This window comes from Mya arenaria, chromosome 11 (genome assembly GCF_026914265.1).
Source record: "Mya arenaria isolate MELC-2E11 chromosome 11, ASM2691426v1".
Lineage (NCBI taxonomy): Eukaryota > Metazoa > Mollusca > Bivalvia > Myida > Myidae > Mya > Mya arenaria.
In genome coordinates, this window is record NC_069132.1 from 61,265,417 (window position 1) to 61,287,413 (window position 21,997).

At 33.9% G+C, this 21,997-nt stretch overlaps 1 protein-coding gene across 2 annotated transcripts; it reads left to right on the top strand.

The window, feature by feature from the left end:
• The first annotated feature begins 1,351 nt into the window (after positions 1-1,351).
• LOC128209700 (E3 ubiquitin-protein ligase MYCBP2-like) lies at positions 1,352-21,676 on the top strand. 2 transcript variants are annotated; one of them, XM_052913862.1, is made up of 11 exons: positions 1,352-1,537; positions 1,679-1,831; positions 15,566-15,728; positions 16,079-16,318; positions 16,459-16,528; positions 17,106-17,311; positions 17,484-17,591; positions 17,762-17,971; positions 19,257-19,367; positions 19,682-19,781; positions 20,066-21,676. In XM_052913862.1, the coding sequence occupies exons 3-11, from the start codon at positions 15,726-15,728 to the stop codon at positions 20,293-20,295; spliced, it is 1,278 nt and encodes a 425-aa protein (XP_052769822.1). In that variant the 5' UTR covers positions 1,352-1,537; positions 1,679-1,831; positions 15,566-15,725; the 3' UTR covers positions 20,296-21,676. The 2 variants fall into 2 exon arrangements, with proteins under 2 accessions (XP_052769822.1, XP_052769823.1); XM_052913863.1 differs by lacking the exons at positions 1,352-1,537; positions 1,679-1,831 and adding an exon at positions 13,913-13,987.
• Positions 21,677-21,997: the final 321 nt, after the last annotated feature.

Here is a 21,997-nt window from a genome sequence, read left to right on the forward strand (position 1 = left end):
CACGTTTTGAGTGATTTCACGAAATCCACTGGATTCCTGTATCACCCCGCACCGCATGCGTATAATTACTTTGCGCATGCTCAAGAATTGAAAGGAGTTATTGACCTCAGGGCCATTATTTATACGCCTAGAAATAGACAAATTACTTTATTTCGTTACACGTTTTGCCAATTAGGTAAAAGAAAAAAAAGATAAATAGAAATTACTCCAACAGTAGTCAAAATAATATCATTCTCTAATTCTAAATGTTTAACAATACTTTTCTGTGCATACACTTACAATCGAAAGGCTAAAATCATTCATTTCCGTCTCCAGTGCCATCACTAAAACACAGAGCGAGCCTTATGAATGATGTTCTAAACAACGTCTTACGTCGGACATTTTTTAAATTTATTTTTTTAGCCCTAAGGGTGTGAAATGCTCGATACAAAAAAGAAACATATCGCCAATATTGACGAGGTTTTGAATGCGATTCAGAATTGTACCTTTACTTTCACTTTGATTTTTCCATTCCCATGTTATTAACGAACGTTGTTTGGAAAGAGAAAACCGGCTTAACTTTTACTATGGGGCACGTGAGTTTCTTTTCAAAATGGCAATATACTTGTTTCAAATGCAGTTGCACTAGTTTTATACACAACATAAAATGTTTTATTTTGTCGACAAATACAATTTAAAATTGAGTCATTCTTGGCTTTAATATACAAATATCTGTTTAAATTGAGTATCTGCAAATTAGTGTTTAGTGTTTGTATATTAAATATGTAGATTAAATAAACTTCATACAATTCGCTGCCAGCATTATAGCGGGAAGTGAGACCCATTGAAACGTAAACTCATATTGTGTTCGCTGTCTCTATATTGAGTATGAACAATACGACTTGGATAGAACAATTTCACATCTGTTTTCTAGGAAAAAAAAGTAAGATGATTATAAGGTTGTTATATTTAAATCAATATAAGAGCTGCAATATTTATATTTTTCCAGAAACTAACAGCGCGTCGAATAAGTGAAACTTAATTTGGACCGTATAAACTGTATCAATGTTCATATGTAAAAGGTTTCTTTAAAAAGGACAATATGAGACTACATACTGCATAATACCTCTATATGAGAAGAGAAATGAAAATTGTACATGTGTATAAAATATCGTATAAGATAAGAGTTTGTATACTTTACTTAAACAAGGACGGAAATCAAAACTCTGATTATAATCGCCGGAAATTCTGTTTAAAGCCTTAGATGAAAGAAAAAGTTATAACAACAAAAGTTATAACAATTAAGTAATGGATTATAGCGCAGATATTTGTTATGTGTATAGCTGTATATTATTCGCTTGATCAGCTTTTACTGAACATCGTTTTCTACTTTCGGTTTCTTACAGGTTACGATGAAGCGTATGAAATGCTGTCAGTTTTAGAAAAACATGATTATGATAATGCAATGTCATTATACTGCAGCCTATCACTTTTTCAACACAGTTTGATTCTGTTAATGTCTCTACTGCAAAGTCATTGCGTTCTTGGAGTTTTACCTGTAAGTATTGAGTGACTTTTAGCAACTTAAAAAACCTGTTTATCATGGTATCATTTTGAAATGTAAGACAGGATAAATGCCGAATTGAACTCACTTCAAATGTGTAATTCGGATTAACATGGTGCGTTTTAATGATTTCAGTACCCACAGTTTAAGATATATGCTGGTCCTCGGGAGGACAGTTGCCAAATGGGACAATACTATCATGAGGATGTAAACGGAAGTTGAAGGTGCAGAAAGTGTATGTCCTAAAGTATATACGGAGCATTTGCCGTGTTCCTAGAACACCAACAGGTATTGTAAACCGTGTGAAATTGGGATTATTTTTTTTGACAAACGCGGAGGAATTTACCGAAACTGCACTAAGTGCAAACGAGGTCAATTTAAAAGAAGACAGTGTTTGCCATATAAAGATACAAGGTGTCGAAATTATCCTAAAGGAACTTATTCGTTAGACGGAGAAAGTTTTGGGTGTAAATTTTGCTCTGTTTGCAAAGAGTATGATATCGAAAAATCTCTTTGTACTCAACTGCAGAACCGAGAGTGTAGGTTAAAAGAAGGTATGTATACTATTACTAAAAATGTACTTATGACTACATACATGTTCTGAATTGTCTTAACTGACTCACGCGATGCATTGACTACATATCGAATAAACCGTACGATCCATTTATGCACTATTTTCAAACGGAAGAAAATAGATGAAAGTGAAATTAATTGAAGTCCGTATTTTAAGTTCCCCTATTTATGTATTCGAAACGGTGTTAAATGAAATTAAGACATGTTTTTACCTTGTTTATCTTAACGGCATATCTAACACAATTTCACGTCCTTCTTTAAATCTAAAACACTATAAATAATTTCAACCTCTGATTTGTTTTGATATTATGAATTATTTCTTTCAGCGGTTAATTCCAACATAACTAACATTTCGGATTCCGGACAAGAATACCAGACGGATTTCATTTTTTCAACACGACTTGTGCTCATTTTTCTCTTAATAGTTATTTCTTGTGCCTTCTTTATCTTCTTGTTTGCAACTGTTTTACAAACAATCAGCTCTAGATTGACTAGAATTAGTCTTCAAGTGTGAAATGGTTTATCCATTATTTAGTGAATAACACGCATACACGAATAACTGTTTGGATTTAACATACGTGATAAGTCATACCTCTAACACCCTAAAACATATGATAACATATAATAAAAATACAAAACACGTAAGTGTTATTTTATATATACTAAGGATTCATATCCCCAATGAATACTTTTCAATTTAATTTTGCTAGCGCAGTGGATAAGGAACTGGACTACAAACAATAAGCTTTTTCTTGTCGTGTTTTCAAACCCCAACTGGAACCATCCATTTTTAAAACAATCTGGTGTTGCTTTTTTCACATATTTCTAATGCGTTTAAACTGCTTTGTTAAAAAATATAATGCTTTTACTAAGAAATTAGATTGTTTAATTAAGATAAATAGCAAACAAATTAATAGTAACCTCTTTAATTACTTTCAGAACTTCATGCCAAAACGTTTCAATGAATGCCAAGATAAAGACTCGTGTTCTATTCATATAATTGGCACGATATTGATTGTTCAACCCAAAAAACTTTTTCTTAAAACATTGCAAGGTTTCATATTAAGACTCATATGAAACGTAAAACGACTTGCTGATTTTTGTATACACTATTTAGAAATCATTGTCACTATCGGCAAGGTCTTCCATATAGGTTATGTTATTTTGTAGGTGTACAACTAAAACAAGTTTAGCGTGTCAAATTATTTCCTACAAGGCAAGTCCAATTATGTAAGGGTTACATTTGTCGTTGTTAAGAATTAATTCGTGCAGTTAAGAAACTTCGACTGAATGTCGTTCACCATTACATATTTACACCTCAACTTCCATTCTTAATAAAGGTCATCTCGGCAATTGCGTTCATTAATCGATGAATATCGTCCAAAAGTGCACCCCTTTGTTGACTGAGAGCATTTTATAAAACCATACAATGGTTTGTGGATGAGCTTGCATGAGAACGGTGGTACTGCGCTTTCAATTGTTTAAATATTGCCAATATGCGCATTGGCTTTGGAAGTTTTAATTAAGCAAACAATAAGTATTAATTGATATAGCTTCTGTCGATTGCTTCCATATTAGACAGCTAATTCAAATGAAATATCAACGTCTCTTTCAAATAACTCTATGATTGATTTTTTACAACGAATTCTTAATCTCGAAAATGTTTTGACAACTTACGAATGACAAACTTTCATAGTGTCCTTATAATCAATACATTGATTTGTTTTGTGGTATGGACAGAACAATGTATAAACATGTCGGTTATTATATTTTGCGTATCAAAAGATAGTGGCTCAGTATACGCCATGGAACTGTCAAGCACTATGCTCTTAGTGTTAATTGGGTCGACCGTGAGATGTCTGTGTTTTTCATGACAGTAGTTGACCGTTTGTGCTTTTTTTCAAGTTGAATCAACGTCTGCTAATAGGAGCTCTCTGCAGATCCGTTTCAGTAACCCATGATCGACTGCAACATGTTTCAAGCTATAGCTTCAGCCCTTACCTTGCGTCCCATCTATTCTCTCTGACTTCAGCCACTGATTGTTCTGTCGATGTCAATTCCCCGAGCGTCTTTGACCCATCTATAATGTTCGCAGTACTGTTTCGTCCTGGGAAGTTGCGAAAGCTACATGTAGCACTGCTACGTCATCGCTAGGTTGTTGCTCAACACAGAACACAATGCACTTAGTGTTGAAATTGTCCTTGGAACTGCATCATGGCTAGTAGAATTTCTTTGGCAGAATAATGTGTATCTGCTTAGCATGCTTTATACGGCTCGTGAGGTACATTTTTTAATAATAAATATAACATGCAAAACCTATTTACAACAATATGATTAATAATTCAGTATGCACATTAATTGTTGTCGGTATCTTAAAGTATCCTTAAAGTTCTAACAAACAACCTACAAAACAAGTTTTGTGTAGATAACATAAACTTTACGAAAGTTCAAGTCATACTAAGAGTTTTCAAGATCGTTCAATATTAGATCCATGCATATATTTAGAACAAAGGAAAATAATTTCTACCTGACTTGGCTTCTCTTATTTACAAGCAAAAACATTATATTCGTAATTCCTATGCGTTTCAACGTGTACAGAAATCAGTTAATTTGTAATGGTATTTTCACTCCATAATAAAGCGTTTCATCGTGAGGGACAATGACGTTGTATGTTCGGCAGTCATTTTAAAAGCACCTCTTTACTTCTAGTCGTTTAAGTCCAACCCTATTGCAGGTGTAAAGCAAACATAATTTTATTCACGATTTTATTTTCGAAAATTATTATTCAACCATGAGAGTATTTCTAAACGGTGATCATTTATCAGAAATTGCCATTTTCAAAGTGCTACATACGTGTAAAAGCATTGCTTTACTTCCGACGCATGTAATCGTTTATAATCAACAATAAAAGTAATGGTATGTGTATGTACAGTAGGTTATACATATATGTGGTTAGTACTTGTTTTACAATCATCAATGTATGTGCCGATTGTCCAGAACTTAGTTTAAGTAAGCAACGTGATTTACAACTAGGTTGTCTTAACATTCTACAATTCAAAATGAGTAAGGCATAGAGGTCTGCAGATTTCAAGTTGCAATTTTAAATTCCATATCCGATACAACATATATCAATTTGAAGACCCTGTTATGCATCGTTACTTAATATTGATTTAGTAATAATTCTGTAGAATAGGTCCTGATTAGTAAAATACGGGTGCGACCATCTGTGAGTCAGCCTTTTTCAGACATCGTTTTACCACCAATATCAGTAGGATTTATTTTCGTCTAATCATTGTTATCCGGGTCATTCAACAATGGCTCTTTTCTTTTTGATTACCTTGAATCAGTTTGATTTATTTCGGTATTCCTTGAATCAAAATTCCTTGACTCAGAATTTCTAAATTCTGACATCCATGAGTCAGCGTTTCTAGATTCAAGAGCTCATGAGTCAGTGTTTCTAGATTCAAGAGCTCATGAGTCAGCGTTTCTAGATTCAAGAGCTCTTGAGTCAACGTTTCTAGATTCAACGGCTCTTGAGTCAGCGTTTCTAGATTCAAGAGCTCATGAGTCAGCGTTTCTAGATTCAAGTGCCATTGAATCAGTCATTCTCGTCTAAGCATTTCGTGAAGTCGCCTTTTTCTTTCAGAGGTTCTTTGTTTATGCCTTAATCTCTTTAGATCGTAGCGTTTTGTCCACATGAATGTTTGTTTGCAATTTGTGCAGTACACAAATTCGCATCCTCCTGAAAATATCATTTTGGTTGAATTTAGTTTAATTGGGATGTTTCCTAAACAGGAACAATTCGATTTTCTTTCTTCCTCAATTGCATGAATAAAGTTTCATACAAACAATGGGAATGGAATGAGAATTAACTATATACATTTACCTTCCTTTTCTATACGAACGAGGCATTTCGGACATTGCTTTTTTTAAATGACGTCCTTCGTTTTTACTTTTTCTTGTTTCAGTCTCTGTAAATACGTGTGTGTAGTTATATAACGTCATACAGCTTATGTTATGGAAAAGTAATACAATATGTATTCTTCTATTTTCTTGCATAAAATACATTTTAACATCAGAAATAGGTTTGAATGCTTAAAATCGAAGGTGTCGGTTTGTATAATAATTGTACAGTAACCTTCTTTCGTTCAAGGATACGCCTGTGTGTGCATTGCTCACAGGTAGCATCCTCCTCCCGATCCACATGTACATATTCTCCGTTTTTAATATCACCATAAAACGGCTGCAAATGATATGTTATATGTCTAAGAACTGTATTGGAGATATTAATTGGTTTATTTTAAGAAAGCCTATCCAGTAATATCCAAGTAATGGACCGATACATACAACTCTTTATTGTCAGTATAGGTCAAGATTTGTTATAACTTGCACGCATTTTATTAAATTAAAGAACGTTTAAAATTTTAAACTAACGTGCTGTACATTTTAAGTATGGATATTCTTAAAGCTTGTATAAAGACCACTGAGAGTATTGATGAGAATCTCCATCACTTAAATTACCTCCTTACAATCGACGCACATGTACTACTGGTACCGATCCAAGGCGTATCTGTCGCGGTCGTTGCAATACGGACTCTCTCTGTCCGTGATTTCCGCCGCAAAGAGTAGGCTGTCTTTCCTCAACATGAGCATAGCTTTGTTTGTGATGTCTTCTTCTAACCCGGTCACAGATTATAACATTGACCGTATTGCTGGATGTTTCAATTTTGCCTATAAAAAATATCGATGTTAACATATGCACACCGTTATTTTTTAACATAACGGCATTTAAAGGGTCATTATAAAACGAAAACGGTAAGATATTTTCAGTGTTTATATCATCAAGAACACCATCACTAGAACAGCACATCAATACTTAGAAAACAAAATGAGCCGAACAATCTGAACACAGGTACGAACAAACAAGCGATGTAAAAATATAAGAAAGCAAAATAAATAAGGGGGACAAAGTAACGCATTGGCCGTAGAAAGGACCTTCGTTCAAGTACATAGCAACAATAAATATATATATGTAAATACAGCGAATGTTCAACCCAAGGTTTACAAGTGTGGTGTACAACTCAAATCACAGTAAACTGCCTTCGCATTTGTAGACCACGTGACAATTGCGGATGAGTGATTGCCATGTTCCAGTGGAAACTCCTCTTGCAATGTGGACAGAACATGTACTTGCAAACGCATGGAATAACAATTTATTGACAGCTCTTTTTTGATATTTCACCTTCACATAAACAATTCATAAATAACTTTTACTGACGACTATTTATTTAATGCATTTCATATGCAATATAAATTCATTGATTTCATCGAGACAGTTAATTGGATAAGGCCTGCTAAGCTTATCTTTAAAATGCTAAAACTATGTTTTGTATTGTATATTTTATGTAAGTTATGCGGTCAATTCAGCTGGTACAACTGTTGAGGTTTCGTCGAAGGATAATCCCTGTAATGAATTATCTTATTCTAATGCAATCGTTTTCATACCGTTTCTCTCGATGTTCACCAAGCAGTGAGGACATTTCCTTGTTGTCCGTTTGATCATTTCTTCAGAACGTTCACTCTCGACTTCCCTCTAAAAATAAAGTTTGGAAAATAATAATAATAGATAAGAAAATAAATTACTGTTAAACGGCATGTGTCACAATGTTGCTTTTGTAAATATCTGATTCGTCTCATTGTCTGTCCTTTTTTATGGTCTTACAGTGAATGTGCAATCACACTGGACAAAAAAAGCATTTCATGGCTTGTTCCTTTACCTAAGCCAGTAACACATAAAAATAAATCTGTTTTACATAGCTTGACCGAGTTTCACATAAAGTGCCACTGAATAAAAGTTTCGACACTGTCTTGATCTTTCCTATTTCAGAATAAGTCTAAACTCGCGACGAATACCACTTTAAATTTGTTATGAGAGGCAGCACTTCTTTTATATTCGTTTGTTTTTGTTTAATTGTCGTTACCTCAACCCTCTGCCTTATACAGTGAGGACAAAGCACTGATTCTGGAGCATAGTCTTCATCTTCATCAACAACACATGCTTTGGTCGCAGTTCCAGTAAAATATGGCTGAGGTATGGAAATATAGCAAAAGCAATTATTATAGCCACATTTTATGATACCAAACTTGATGTTCAACACATAAAAGTAAAGTAGTTTTGAATCAAAGGTGGAATTGCGTACCTTTCGGCACTCAAAGCATTCCGAAAACTTGTATCTGTTGGTTGAAAATCCTACTGGTAGAAACGGCTTTTCGAATAAAGGATATGGCGTGAGAACTCCAGTCCATCCCTTCTCATGTGCATAAGAGCAAGTTTTTGTACTTGATCCTGAAGAGCTTTGAGCGGCTCGATGTACCACTCCAACGATGAATGTTCCAGGTCTTTCTTCGATGAAGAAACACAAAAGGTCGTTTCAGCTGCGTTCTCTTTCAGTTAATTACGTATTCTTATAAAGTTTACCTTCCATCATTTTAGTTTGTGAAAGGTTTTTGCAGTTTTAAAACATTTAGACACAAGAACATCGTTAAAATGTGAATGTTGTAGATAATGTACAGTTGAAAGTCGCCATTTCGAATTCTGTTATATCGAAAGTGTGGTAATGTCGACTTTTGTTAGCATATGTTGTATCAAAGTGAGACATTTTTATGTCGCTTATATCAAGTTTTTGTTACCACTTAATATTTTTCGACGTCTCGACTTCGGCTTAGCGAGTTTCGACTGTATTATTGGCAACTTCACAATACTTGCCGTAAAACCTGAATGTTTTTTATTGTAGCTTAACTCTTTTTTTGTAAGCCTCCAACTGAATATATAAGAGGCTTTATTAATATAACTATGAATATCAACTTATTATGAAAGAAATACGTGTTGTTTCATAACGCACAGTAAGGTAGTTCAGTCGAACTACGTTGGTCAAGTGAGAATGCTAACCTATTGTGAACATCGGTCTTTAACATCTAGTTCGAGCCAACGGACAATTAGAGACAAGCGAGTTCGAGCCAACAGGGTTCGACTGTAGTTTAAAAGATTAAACTCTGGTGTGTCTCTTGTTTAGTATTTGATTGTCCATACTCCTCGTGTCTTATACCTGGTTCTTGGTTGAGTTTAAGGCTATTGGGTTCGTCTCTGTTGTTGCAATTGTTTCGTATTTTACATAGAAACACTTTATGAAAATACTTTCGCTACACATCGGGCAGCGAAGGAAGTTAAAGTTGATTCTTGGAACGACCCAGCGCTTCTTTAAAACTTGTCTGATGCATTTCAGATGGAAAATGTGACCACATTGACACTGAAATGTTAGAAAATATCATATACATGACCATGCAATAATGATTAAAAATTTCAGTTGTAATAAGAATAAAAGCATTCCATACTCTTCACTTAAAAATGTCGCTATCATGTTTGACTCTTGTAATATTTATGATTGGTACTTAAATATTTTAACTAAGTCATAAGTACTTCATGTTTCTAGTACGTGCCTAAAACTTAACATATTTTTAAAAAATCCTTAAGACCACTATCACACTGACGCGATTCCATCCCAACATGTAATAATATGAAAGTGAACCGGAAAAAATGGCTGGAATTCGTTGCATAAGGCCACAGTTTGGCTGAGCAAAGATTGGTGGGAGTGTTTGTGAGCATATTCTACGACATTTCGGCTATAATTGGATACGTATGCCCTTGTTTATCAGACATTTATATTATAAAATTACGAAACGTTTTCGATAAGGCATAACAATAGAGAAAAGCGAGGATAAGGGTGTTGTACCATATGGTTCTAGTAACTGCGATGTTGTTTTTATTTGTTTGGACGATTTTTATTCGAAATTATACTGTATTATGCGAAGTAGGGTAAAAAAGTAAAGAACAATATCCGATTATTATCAAACACTGGTCATAACAATAAAACTGGTGTGTTGTTTAACTACTATTTATAATTTCCACAACGACAATAACAATAAGGCTTCGCCTTCGTTGTCACTTGTCCCCTTAGTAAAGGTTGTCCGAAAAGTACGCAGAACCAGACGATAATTATAAAGAAGTTATACTAGACAATCAGATAAAAAAGCATGGAACGTGGTAAAACATAGCAATAAAGGCAAGTATAACGAATATGAATTAGTTCATTAATATAAATAGAATGCAAGGTAAAATTCAGATCTTGACTTTAAAAGAATTTATTTCTAAATAACATCGAAATTTTGTTACATTAGAAAGGTAGTCTTTACTTAAAACTCAAATTTAGGGAAACAAAATGTATATTAACTTACTTTACGAAAGGCAACAAAAACGACTTTTCCTTGGATCAAATATCAAAACTCAATGAATTTCGCTGCTTTTCTTCCTTTCCCTATTATGAATCACATTTTATATACAAGTTTAATGAACTATTATTATTTATATAACTACCTTAATGGAGTTTTTTTCCTGATAAAATAAGAAAAACGAAGACACCAGTTCGATTTCATTATGAGAGTTATTAACACGCCCCATTTCGTAGCAAACGTCACACGTTAACATACATTTGACAGGGGTAAACAGTACGAGCACAAGCACCTTCCCTAGAATATGCAAAAATGGTCTTAACAGAAAATGGCTGACCTGAATGATCGGCAAAGCACCCAACATATCCATGCAGATGACACAGATATCCTTCTTGTTCTGTTCCCCATCCCCGCGGCATTCGGGATCAAGGCAGGGCGGACACTCGGCCTCATACATGTACCCACAACACATGTGGCCGCAGTTTGGCTTATTTGTGCAAACCTTTGACGATGCCAACTTAGGGTGCTTCTTATAATCTGTGTAAAACAAGTCATTGTTTACAACAATTGGCGATTCGGTTACAGCCTGTAGATAATGAGAGAATATATCTTTCTACTGGACTAGTGAAATAATTTAAGGATTGTTTTGCAGACTTAGTATACATATATACATGTATTATAATAAAATGATGTTACTAACGGTTACCAGTACAATCTTAATCCATACTATATATACATGTTATTGTGAGAAAAAGTGTTCATAAAACGAGCAAAGACAACTATGACGTGCTAGTCGTTCTAAACTGTCAGGGTCGCAGGTGAAGTGTCTACAAATTACAGTAAAATGTCGGAGGAGGTATAACAGTCTCCGTTTGCGTCAGAAATTTTGAAAAAAAATATGGTTTCAACATACGAAACATAACTTCAAATTCCATAATGCCATTACCTACACTAAGCATCATTATATTTTATTGAATCAGATTTAGCAAGATATTTGTGCAAGATTTCCATTTTTGTCAAAGACCTTACCAAGTAGACCAAAGACAGCCATCTTTCTATAATTAATTTAATTTGATCAGAATGAGCAATATTTATAACGCATTTGATACCTTTACAAGTTTACCACGCAAACATACTTTTGGATTCGTGTTTTATTGCCTTTGAATAGAACTGTCAAAAATGTTAAGTGACGCGTGCCGCTCCTACAGCCTTTAAAACGCTTTCAGAACTTTCATTTTAAAAGACGAGCCAAAAATAACTATTAAATGTACCTGACGAGCGTCAACCAACAAATATGGTGGCAGTGAAATGTGGAACACGTATTTGCATGCCAGTCCGTAACCTCCCGTCTCCGCGAGACCACCTTACGTTATACCGTTGGGGTAACGGCGGACGCATTCCGTTCTCAGACTTATACCTGCAGGCTCTTGCAACGCTGGGCTGATATCTAAGCCTTGACTGGTACTGATGACAAGAACATCAGCCTGGTAAATATAAAGACGGTAAATTAAGCAGGATGGGTCCAATATTCCTCGTACAATCTGAAAGTCCTTTATATCAGGATCCAGCTTAGCTCATTTTCTATGTTTAGTATAAATGTCTTCTTTTTGAAATTCTGATTTTTTTAAAGAAAATCGAGCTTGATGAATATCACTTTAAACCATTATTCATTTTGTGAAATTTGTTTTAGTAATATGATTAATTAACATGGGCTAATTAAAATAGAAAACTGAAGCTTTTTAGGTTCTAGGATTAGATGTAGTTTAAAATAGTACAAAATGAAATCCATTATGGTGCATATACATAATAAAATATGTATATGTTGAAGCAATATAAGGTCTTTAATGGGGTTTATTGTGCATATATATATATATATATTGGTTTCATCACGCATACTGATTTCCGAAACGGTATTACATACAAGGGAAATTTCAAAAATTCGGAAGTTGTTACTTCGACTTAAATCTTCCATATTATTTTAATAAGTCATGAGAGATAATCAAATACCATGGTTAAATGATCTCAAAAAAATGGCTATTTACCATCTTTATAGGTTTTGAACCCGAATCGTTTGTGATTTCAAAAACAAACTGAACATACTGAATCTACTTTATCTACTTTTTGTTTCATTACATTTTCATCGCATTTTTCGTGCTCATACACCGGATATGGAGACCTTATCGAATACACAGTGGTTGCGTTGCACCATTATTTCGCTGATCACAAACGCAATATTTTTCTACCGATGTTAAATGTTTAGAACACTAGTTGAGCTTTCTCCCCATATATGGTTTTTGGGTTGTGATGCACAAGAAATCAGTGTTATCTTAGTGCAATTTTGTCAAATGACAATACAATATATCGGAATTTATTTGGTAGTGTCTGACCTCTAAAATCGCAAAATTGGAAGTAATGAATCCAAACGCATATGTTGAAAGGTTTTGGCGTTTTTTTTATAAATAACTATGGTATGTTTAAAAAATTGGAGAGGTACCTGGCTTTAACCTTATAGTGGGTTTAGAGGTGTATGGGCCGTGCGCCCCATTCCACATGAATCCACAAAATAGTATCTGATAAAAGCAAAGGGGTTAAGGGATGCTCCCCCAGTATTTGCGTAGTCAAAAATGATGCGTTGTATTGTTTTAGTTATTTCTGACATGAAAGGTTTACTATCGGTATGAAAAAGTTGTTAAACTGTTTAATGTGATTATAAAGGTTATAATGACTGAATCTGCTGCATGTACCTGCTAATATTTATTTTATTCCATTATGTTAAAGACACAATCTTACTCTCAAATAAGATGAACCACAATTAATACAATTGTTTTAATAAACTGAAAATGATTACTTAGTATCGAGAACAATAGTTCGTATGATACTGTGTTTGATTTGACAGATAGGTGCAGACAATACATGCAATGTGTTTAGGACCCACCAGACATTTAATACTCGTGCGTTGTCAGCTATTAAAGAACGGTTACAATATGTTGTCAGTAATTAAAAAGTTCCAAAAATGTATTATTTAGAAAGTAGTTAAAAGGTTTATCACTCGAACGGTATGTTTGTTATACATATGTAGCTGCTGATTTTAAATACGAGTATCACTCTATCATTTTCCTATATAAACAATTTATACGCATACACACGTATGACATATTACAACGGAGAATATAGATAATTATGTATTTGTTGGCTTATGATAAAGTGTTATCTTTTCACCTACTTAACTTCAATTGCGTTTCATTTGTCATTGTGTGATGAAAAGATGCAAAGTTTAGTACTCCGGGAAACTAGGAACGATGAAGTCTTCAAAAGCGAAAGTAAATTGCTGCATTTAAAATGACAGGAGTTTAATTTGTCATTTTTGGATATAGCTTACGAGTTGTAAACAGTTATCAAGGAAACTAACAAACGACGGAGTGTTCGATTACGGAAGTAAATTACTGCATTCAGGTTTTAGAAATGTGGAAATTTTTAGAATCAATTTCATCTTATACTAGAAGGGAGAATCCTTCAAGTAAGGTTAACGTGGCTTCATGTAAGATGAATGTGAAGATTAAAATTGGAAATCTGTCTGCTGAGGAGGTATGATTTGTGGTTTTATTTTGTAAGACTATTTCAAAAATTATAATTTACTATTATATTTTTTTTTACTTAGCATTAAGTTTTGTGTCTGCGAGAAAAGGTCGTCCCTTTCACAATCATTTTGTATACATTTATTTTGCGGTATTGTGATTTTTAGACCTCTAAGATACAAAGCAATGTATTGTCATTAAACGTTACGTTCAAGCAACTTTGAAATTGAACATGTGTAAAGAACTTACTGATTTAAGTCCGCTACTTTTGGGTTTCACCGTACAAAAATACACAATTATTTTCTTTATGGTTGTCCAATTTTATTGGCATGTAACATCTTAGCAACTTAAACGTTTTTGTAGTGTGAAAAGTCAAGTTTTTGCCAAAAACTTTCGGATTCTTATTGCACAGGGTACTTCATATTATACAATATTATAAAGTATTTATAGTTGTTGTAATCTTCAATTAAATCAATTTAAAACGCAAAACTCTCTTTTTCCGTTTTTTTCCCCATTTTTGTGTACCTTTTGTGCGAATTATATTTACGTTTTCGACATTTTAAAATGATTCTATGCTTGATATTTCGTGAAGTGGTAACGGAGATCGTAGCCCAGGTAGAAAGGAATTTAAATTCAACATGGCCTTGTTGTTAGGTTATTGTGTATGAAACGCCACTTTACATTTCGTTTTTGGAGTTTCTGGTTTTCTCTTTATGACTTATTCCCAAAATATATTGTTATGCATGATATTTCAGCAAACCTGTTTAAACGTTTATAATAATGAGCTTAAATATTAAGAAACCAAACTTTCAAAAATAAATTTTTGTTTATATAATGAATCTCTGCTTTCACTTTCAACACAGGAATTAGAATCTCCGGTTAGTGATGAAGAAGCTCGATTTGACAAAGACTGTTGTTGCCTTACTCTGGGAATAATTTTGCTTCTCTCCGATTGTAGACATTTCTTGGTGGTAACTCTTGAGACATTAGCTGGATTGTTATCATACACCTTTTCAAAGCAAACTTGCGTATTGCGGGCATTTGCAAATAAATTAATATTTTGGCGTTCATTGAAAACTGTACGTGCATAAATATAATCTATTATTCATATTCCCAAGGAGGAGATATTACACTTCTCTTTTTTACGATACCGAGTCCTATAAGCAAAACATTACCTATACACCATGCCCAGTTAATAGCAAAAATACCAAGGTGTATGAAGATATGGGGCGGACGTCTCGTTGAGATCCCTGAATTAGCATTATGGAATAAATCTTATAATCAAAGACATATTTTTAGGCGGAAGGACTGGACGAAAGAAGGAACAGTTTTTTTATTGAGCACTCTGTACCAAATTTAAAATCATCCTATCTACCAATTACATATTTCAGATATAAATACAAGACGAAGTACAAGACAGGCTTGTGTAGTGAGGCCTCTCAATCGAAATTTTCAAATCAATTTATCTACCAATGGCTTCTTTTCAGGTAGATGTTTTTGTAAAGGAGGTACCTACGAGACGAAATTCCTCCTGAGACCCCTGAATCAATACTGTCAAATCAATTCAACTACCAATTGTATATTTCAGGCAGATGTTTTGGTGAACAGTGCCAATCAAACTCTGCAGTTAAAGACTGGGCGGATATCGAACTCCATGCTGACAGTCGCAGGGCCAAAACTGCAACAGGAATGTACCAGACGATATCCAAATGGAATTGCTTTCGGAGAAGTTGCAGTGACCAAAGGATATGGTTTACAATAGTTTCATATTTTAACACGCATTCTTTTATAGAATATGTGTATTGAAAAGTGCGGTTGGGATTCACTCTTTTTCGGAATATGAATAAAATGTTTTTTTACTGTTTTGTGTGCATTTTTCATTACTCTTGATGTTATATGTAACTTTTGTAAAACGTGAGCTATGTTATTTGACCTTTGACATTTCGAAAATACTCTATTATTATTCAATCTCGTTAAGTTTTCTTATTTCCTGTCGTTTGTTTAAATATACTGATGATTGTAACAATTATGACAGACCACCTTTAAGTAAATGTTCAGGTTTTGTTATCTTGATTTTATAACTCACACTGTTTACTTCTAGATTTTGACGCAAATCTTTCACTCGTGCCTTCAGCACGCTAACATGGATAAGATGACTTCAATTGCATTTCCAACTTTGGGATGTGGATATCTAAACTATCCAACCGAGGCAGTGGCTGAAACCTTGTTCCAGTGTATTTCAGTGTTTGAATCGGACGAAAAGCTTAAACTAACGCTGCAAGAAGTGATCATTGTCGTTATCCCCGGTCGTTCTGTCGACGACACTAAACATTTGAAACAGGTATGTCTCTACTGATTTGTATTGTCATGATACAGTAGTGGAAACTGCTGGCCAATATTTAACAATAACTCCTTTAAAGGCACAAGGTTCAAGGCTTAACATATTAAACCCCAAAATATTAATGACATATCTATTTCCAGGTGTTCGAGGCTGCACGGTTAAAAATACTGGAGTTATCATCGGGAACATGCCAAGGAATATTGGCTAAAGGTAATGAATTGTTTAAATAGGTTCCTTAATATTTCAAAATATAGCTTTATATTATCCAAGAGAAACTTTCAAGCCATTCATTTCACTAAACAGTACGTTCATTTTACATGCCATGATAAAGAGGTCTGAAATGGTCTTGCTTCAATAATTTCCAATTTCTAGAAACAATATTTTAGTTTAGTCTCTATAAGCTTGATCAAAGAGACAGTATATCGATTTCTTTTCGTTGTCTGAGTTAAAGCAAGTACCGGTGTCCAATTTAAGAAGCCAAGAGGTTAACTTGAGATGCGGACATATCTACATCGCTATATCACTATCGCCCTCATGTTAGTTCACACATGTTATTTACATTCTTAAACGAGAGATATTTCGAAAGCCAAGTTTAATTTATTGAACAGCTCATAGAGTGTAGTGAAACTTGCAACTCTTTTAATGCACCAAAGCACTGGCTTAAATGACCTTCTATGTTTAGAATCATTAGGACGGTCATAGTCTGTAATCCAGAACAGCATACAATAATTAGTTTAACTGTCAAGTCCATGCTCGTCACTTCCTTAAATCGTCTTCTTCCTTTAAGATTTTACGTCAACTTGCGTCAGGCAACTGGCGCTAAATTCATGTGACAAAACTCTCCACTGCGGTCACAAGTGCGGTGGATATCGATATGAAAAGGATTGCCCACCATGCTTGAAGGTGGGGTGTAAGGCCACCGGAAAGCAAAACGAAAATGATACTTGTGTGATTTGCTACACCGATGAACTGTCTAACGCTCCAGTTATTATGGTGAGGAACACTTTTAATCAAGAACATTCAATAATTAAGAAAATCATTGAAACGCATTATTTCCTATTGTCTATTATTTATTTTAACCATATTGTAAATACTATATGAAATAATGAATGCTGATTTATGAAGGAAATCCCATGCATAACGCGCCCCCCTCCCACCATTTCAGATCAAATGTGGACACATTTTCCATTTGCACTGTGTTGAAAGAGTTCTTCAAAACAGATGGGTCGGAGCAAGAATAAACTTCAAATTCATGAACTGCCCTTTGTGCAATGTACGTGTTTTTCACGTTTTCATTACTTCTAACAAGATACAGAACAGAATAATTTTATTGCCAGACGTACAGTAAAATAATATGCAAATATTCATTTTTATTCTTATAATAAGTATCCTCATAGTTTTTTGGAAGCATGTTCATCAATTATGCTTACCATCGTTCCTAAGGTTAAGATTGACCATCCAAAGCTGAAGGTTTTACTGGAGACGCTCTGTTCTTTAGAAGACAAGGTTAACAAAGCAGCTACGGCAAGGCTTGAAGAGGATGGCCTTACCAAATCCAAAGAAATTACCAACCCTCGAGGACAGTATTTCAACAACCCAGCCGGATTTGCTACATACAAATTTATCTTTTATTCATGTTACGCTTGCAAAAAGGTAGCCGGCTCTTAGCATTTGCGTTGTAATGGAATAATAGGCTCAATTTGGATATTCTTATTCCAAAAATCGGAACTTATATCAATAATACATTTGAAACTACCGGGACAAATTCACTTATCAAATATATAACAAGCAGAAAAAGATAAATACTCACTATTCGAAAGACACAAAACGTCACAAAACAACAAATATAGGCTTCACATGAATCAAAATATAATACAAATGTTTGAGAGTGCCTTGGAACGATGAGTAATAAGTCTACATTCAAATCATCGATGATTAAATTTTCATATTAAAAAAAAAGTAATGCTTAAGGCCCCAACCTTTCTTTAGGCCAGTGTATTTGTTTATATTTATCAATAACGGCATTAATTGGTTGTTGTTTTAGGCCTCTTGTACGCGTCTTAAACTTCTGACTGATAAAAAACAGTGCCGAAAAGATGTTTTTCGTCTACTCAGTTTGTCCCTATATTTTCAATTATCAAAATGTTTGCATATTTCATCTGATAACACACGTTTACTTGAAATCGCAGTGTAACGCATCAAATAACTAAATATATAAGGAACTCGAAACCTGAATATTCAAATATAAATTATAAATTTGTGATATTTAACAAGTTCACAAGGTTAACCACATTGCAGGGAACACCGAAAACGTAAATTCATGTTCTGTTCTTATTGTACAATATTTTATGACAGTGAAATGAAAACCAAAAATGCAAGAAAGTAAATGATCTAATCCAATATAATTTTATGTGCTCTGATTTGTCTATAGGTTCGTGTTTTAACACTCGAGCAGTTAATTATTCATTTGTAAAGAGACGAATGTACTGTGGGTCCAAATATATATGTTACATGTAAGAAAGTACAAGTTATCTAAGTTAAACCCAATATCTGTACACGAGTATGTCTATCGGTTTGTGTTTAAACACAGGAGCGATTAATTATACACTTGTGAAGACATGAAGGTGCTCGGGGTCCAAATATATATGTTATAAGAAAGTACAAATTATCTAACCCCAAATCTGTACTAATTCGTCTATCGGTTCCTGTTTAAACACTGGAGCGGTCAAGTATACACTTGTCAAGAGACGAACATGGTGGGGTCCAAATATATAGGTTATATGTAAAACAAATATAAAATATCTGCCCCAAACTCTGTACACTTATTTGTGTTTAAACACTGGGGTGGTCAATTCTACACTTGTAAAGAGACGAAGGTGGTAGGGATCCAAGTATTTAACCTCGTTATATCATGGCTGGTTCCTTTTGCATATTTCAGCCTTACTTTGCCGGTGAGGATTCGAACGGCTGTGCATCAGCTATGGAGGACACTTTGGAAGATACCAATCTTATTTGTTCTACTTGTCTTGCAAGGAAAGCTCCCAAGATAGTAAGACTTATTTTCATCTCTAACAACACATCTGTTTCTGCAGCAAATGCTGCATCGGTAATATACTGATGAGGTTGTATTTGTGTGTGGTGTTATTTGACCCGTAAGACCCGTATGATAAAACAACAACGTACATGTTGTCAAAAACAAAGTTTATCTTATAATTATTTTTTAAAATATTTTCCAACACAGATAACAAAACTTGATGTACGTATACATAATATTTTGTTGATGTTCAATGATTTTTTTGTTGTAAATTTTATGCCGTGGATTAAATGTATGATTTGCAAAACTAGATTTATCATTTACTAAAGGAAAAGGACATACAGAACGAAGAAAACGTAGAATCACAGAAGAAAATCAAATCAACAACGAAGAAATGTCCACATTGTAAAGTAAACATAGAGAAAAATGGTATGAGGTCATATATTATTAGCAATGTTGCAACGAAAACAAGAATAAAGAATAAATGTTGCAATGATTGTATGCGTTATTTGAATTATATTCAATATCCGATACTAGTTTTTGTTTCATTTACATCATTTATTTTCAGATATGAATATTAATAAAATCATACATAACGCTCACACATTGATGAAGGTTGTTTGAATGAAAGACGCTTTGTATTAATTCTTTGTGTGCAGTGTGTGCTTTCGAAGAATTTGTTCAAAAATATATTTGTTAATTGTATATTTAAGCTGGGTGTAATCAGATGACGTGCTTTGTGTGTGGAACATCCTTTTGCTGGTTGTGTGAAACAAAATGGAAATCCAGTTGTAGATCGCATCAGTTTGATAGAACTGAATTTGCTCAAGATCGTTTTTTGTACTTCGAAGATTCGGAGAGTTCTGATGATGATATACGGGATGTTATGGATGGACTCGTACGTCCACGTAGACGTCCTGTTCAACGTGGTTTCCGTTTTTAACAAAGGGTCAAGCGTCGATTAGTTTCAACAGTATTCAATAATAAAACAAATAATTCATATTTAAAACTTTCATAATGGAACAATTGAATGTCGAGGAACGTATACGTTAAAAAAACGTTTTTACATGATGTCGACGTATTAAGACTTAAATGATAACACGTTTAAAAAAAGCAGTTGTATGCTTGACTATACTGGAATGTGTAGTAATTTATTTATCAGTGTTTATCGCGTCATATATATATCACCTGAAGGTATGTTTAAAAGTTTCATGAATTTCATCGCATAAACATTAACATACGAGTCCACTGCTCTCATTACTACTTCGCCTTCCCAATAATTTAATTTTGTTAAAAGGGTAGATAATCTTATGTTTGTCCCCATTTTGATTTTCAATGAACATGTTATTTTATTGATTGTTCGTTTTATAATGTGAAATTCGAGGTTTACTTATTCTAATTTATACCTTATCATTTTATAGTGCGTTCAAAAGTTGAAGATATTTTTCGACATACCGCTTCTATACTGGCAGTGTTTAATCATAAGTTTTCAATTGGTTTATTGGGAAATATCAGTGAAATAAAAAATAAATCAACGTTGTAAACAGTGAAAACATAAAAATGATATTTTTCACTGTTTTGAAATTTAAGCCCGTTTTGCTATCAAAAGCAAATACCAGCGCGCACAAGGCTGGGAAACAATATCAACGACGTCATTCCGATATTTCGTTTCGTACGAATACAGTATGGCGCGTTTTCTTCTAATAGAATGCAATATAGAAATAAAAAAAAACAATTAAGAGGCATGTAATAAAAAGAAAAAAATACGCTACAGTTTCATATGTTACATAACAAACTCATTACGTCATGCGATACACAATATCTTTGTGTTTGTGGTGGCTTTATTAATGAAAACGATATGTGTGTAGATTGAATGGTTTAGTTATTTGATTACTCTCAAAATATAGTTAAACGGATATAAAATAAATGTTTTAAAAAGAATGAGGTTAACGATAATCTTTTTGACGTTATTTGCGAATAACATGAGCCACATTTTCGATGATATCGAAACATGTGTATCGCTTATTTCAGCACAACTTAAGTTCATGTGATGTTTTGCAATGTTTTGTATAATTTTTAATGCAGATTCTGATAACATTCTTTTATGTGTACCACATGACTGACACAAGCAGTTTAATTTACGCAAATTCTAATGACGTACTTTTTGTTTGTTTGGTATTCCATTCGTATAAAATGTAACCATGATAACTCAGAGCTGCTAATGAATATTCGGCTCCGCCTACTGTCTAATGTTATTCTTATTACTGCTGAAGGCTTTTGTACATAGCAGAGTTGTGTTTACTATCATGAGATGTATATCGTTATTAAAGTATGAAATAATGAATTGTGTTTATATACACTGACCACCCGATTTCATAAGATGGTGTCAGAAGTAAATTCCATTGCTAGTGAGAATGGACATACTTAGAAAAAAACATATAATCAGTGCTACTGAATTTAATTCTATGCACCAACGAAGTATACTTTCACGGATTACAAAATGAACAAAGTTCATCCGCCAGATAATTTGACTTTTCATCACCGAATAAATGGGAAAATTGGAGAGACCATTTTCAACGTCATAGGACAGCTACAAAATTGCACAAAGGAGAAGAACAGGTGCACATTTCATGTTTAAGCTACTC

What these genes read in the sequence shown, in the direction of transcription:
- LOC128209700 (XM_052913862.1), top strand. An exon ending in CATGTTACGCTTGCAAAAAG is followed by an intron (nt 17,972 to 19,256) that starts GTAGCCGGCTCT and finishes TGCATATTTCAG; the next exon opens with CCTTACTTTGCCGGTGAGGA. An exon ending in AGTAAACATAGAGAAAAATG is followed by an intron (nt 19,782 to 20,065) that starts GTATGAGGTCAT and finishes TGTATATTTAAG; the next exon opens with CTGGGTGTAATCAGATGACG.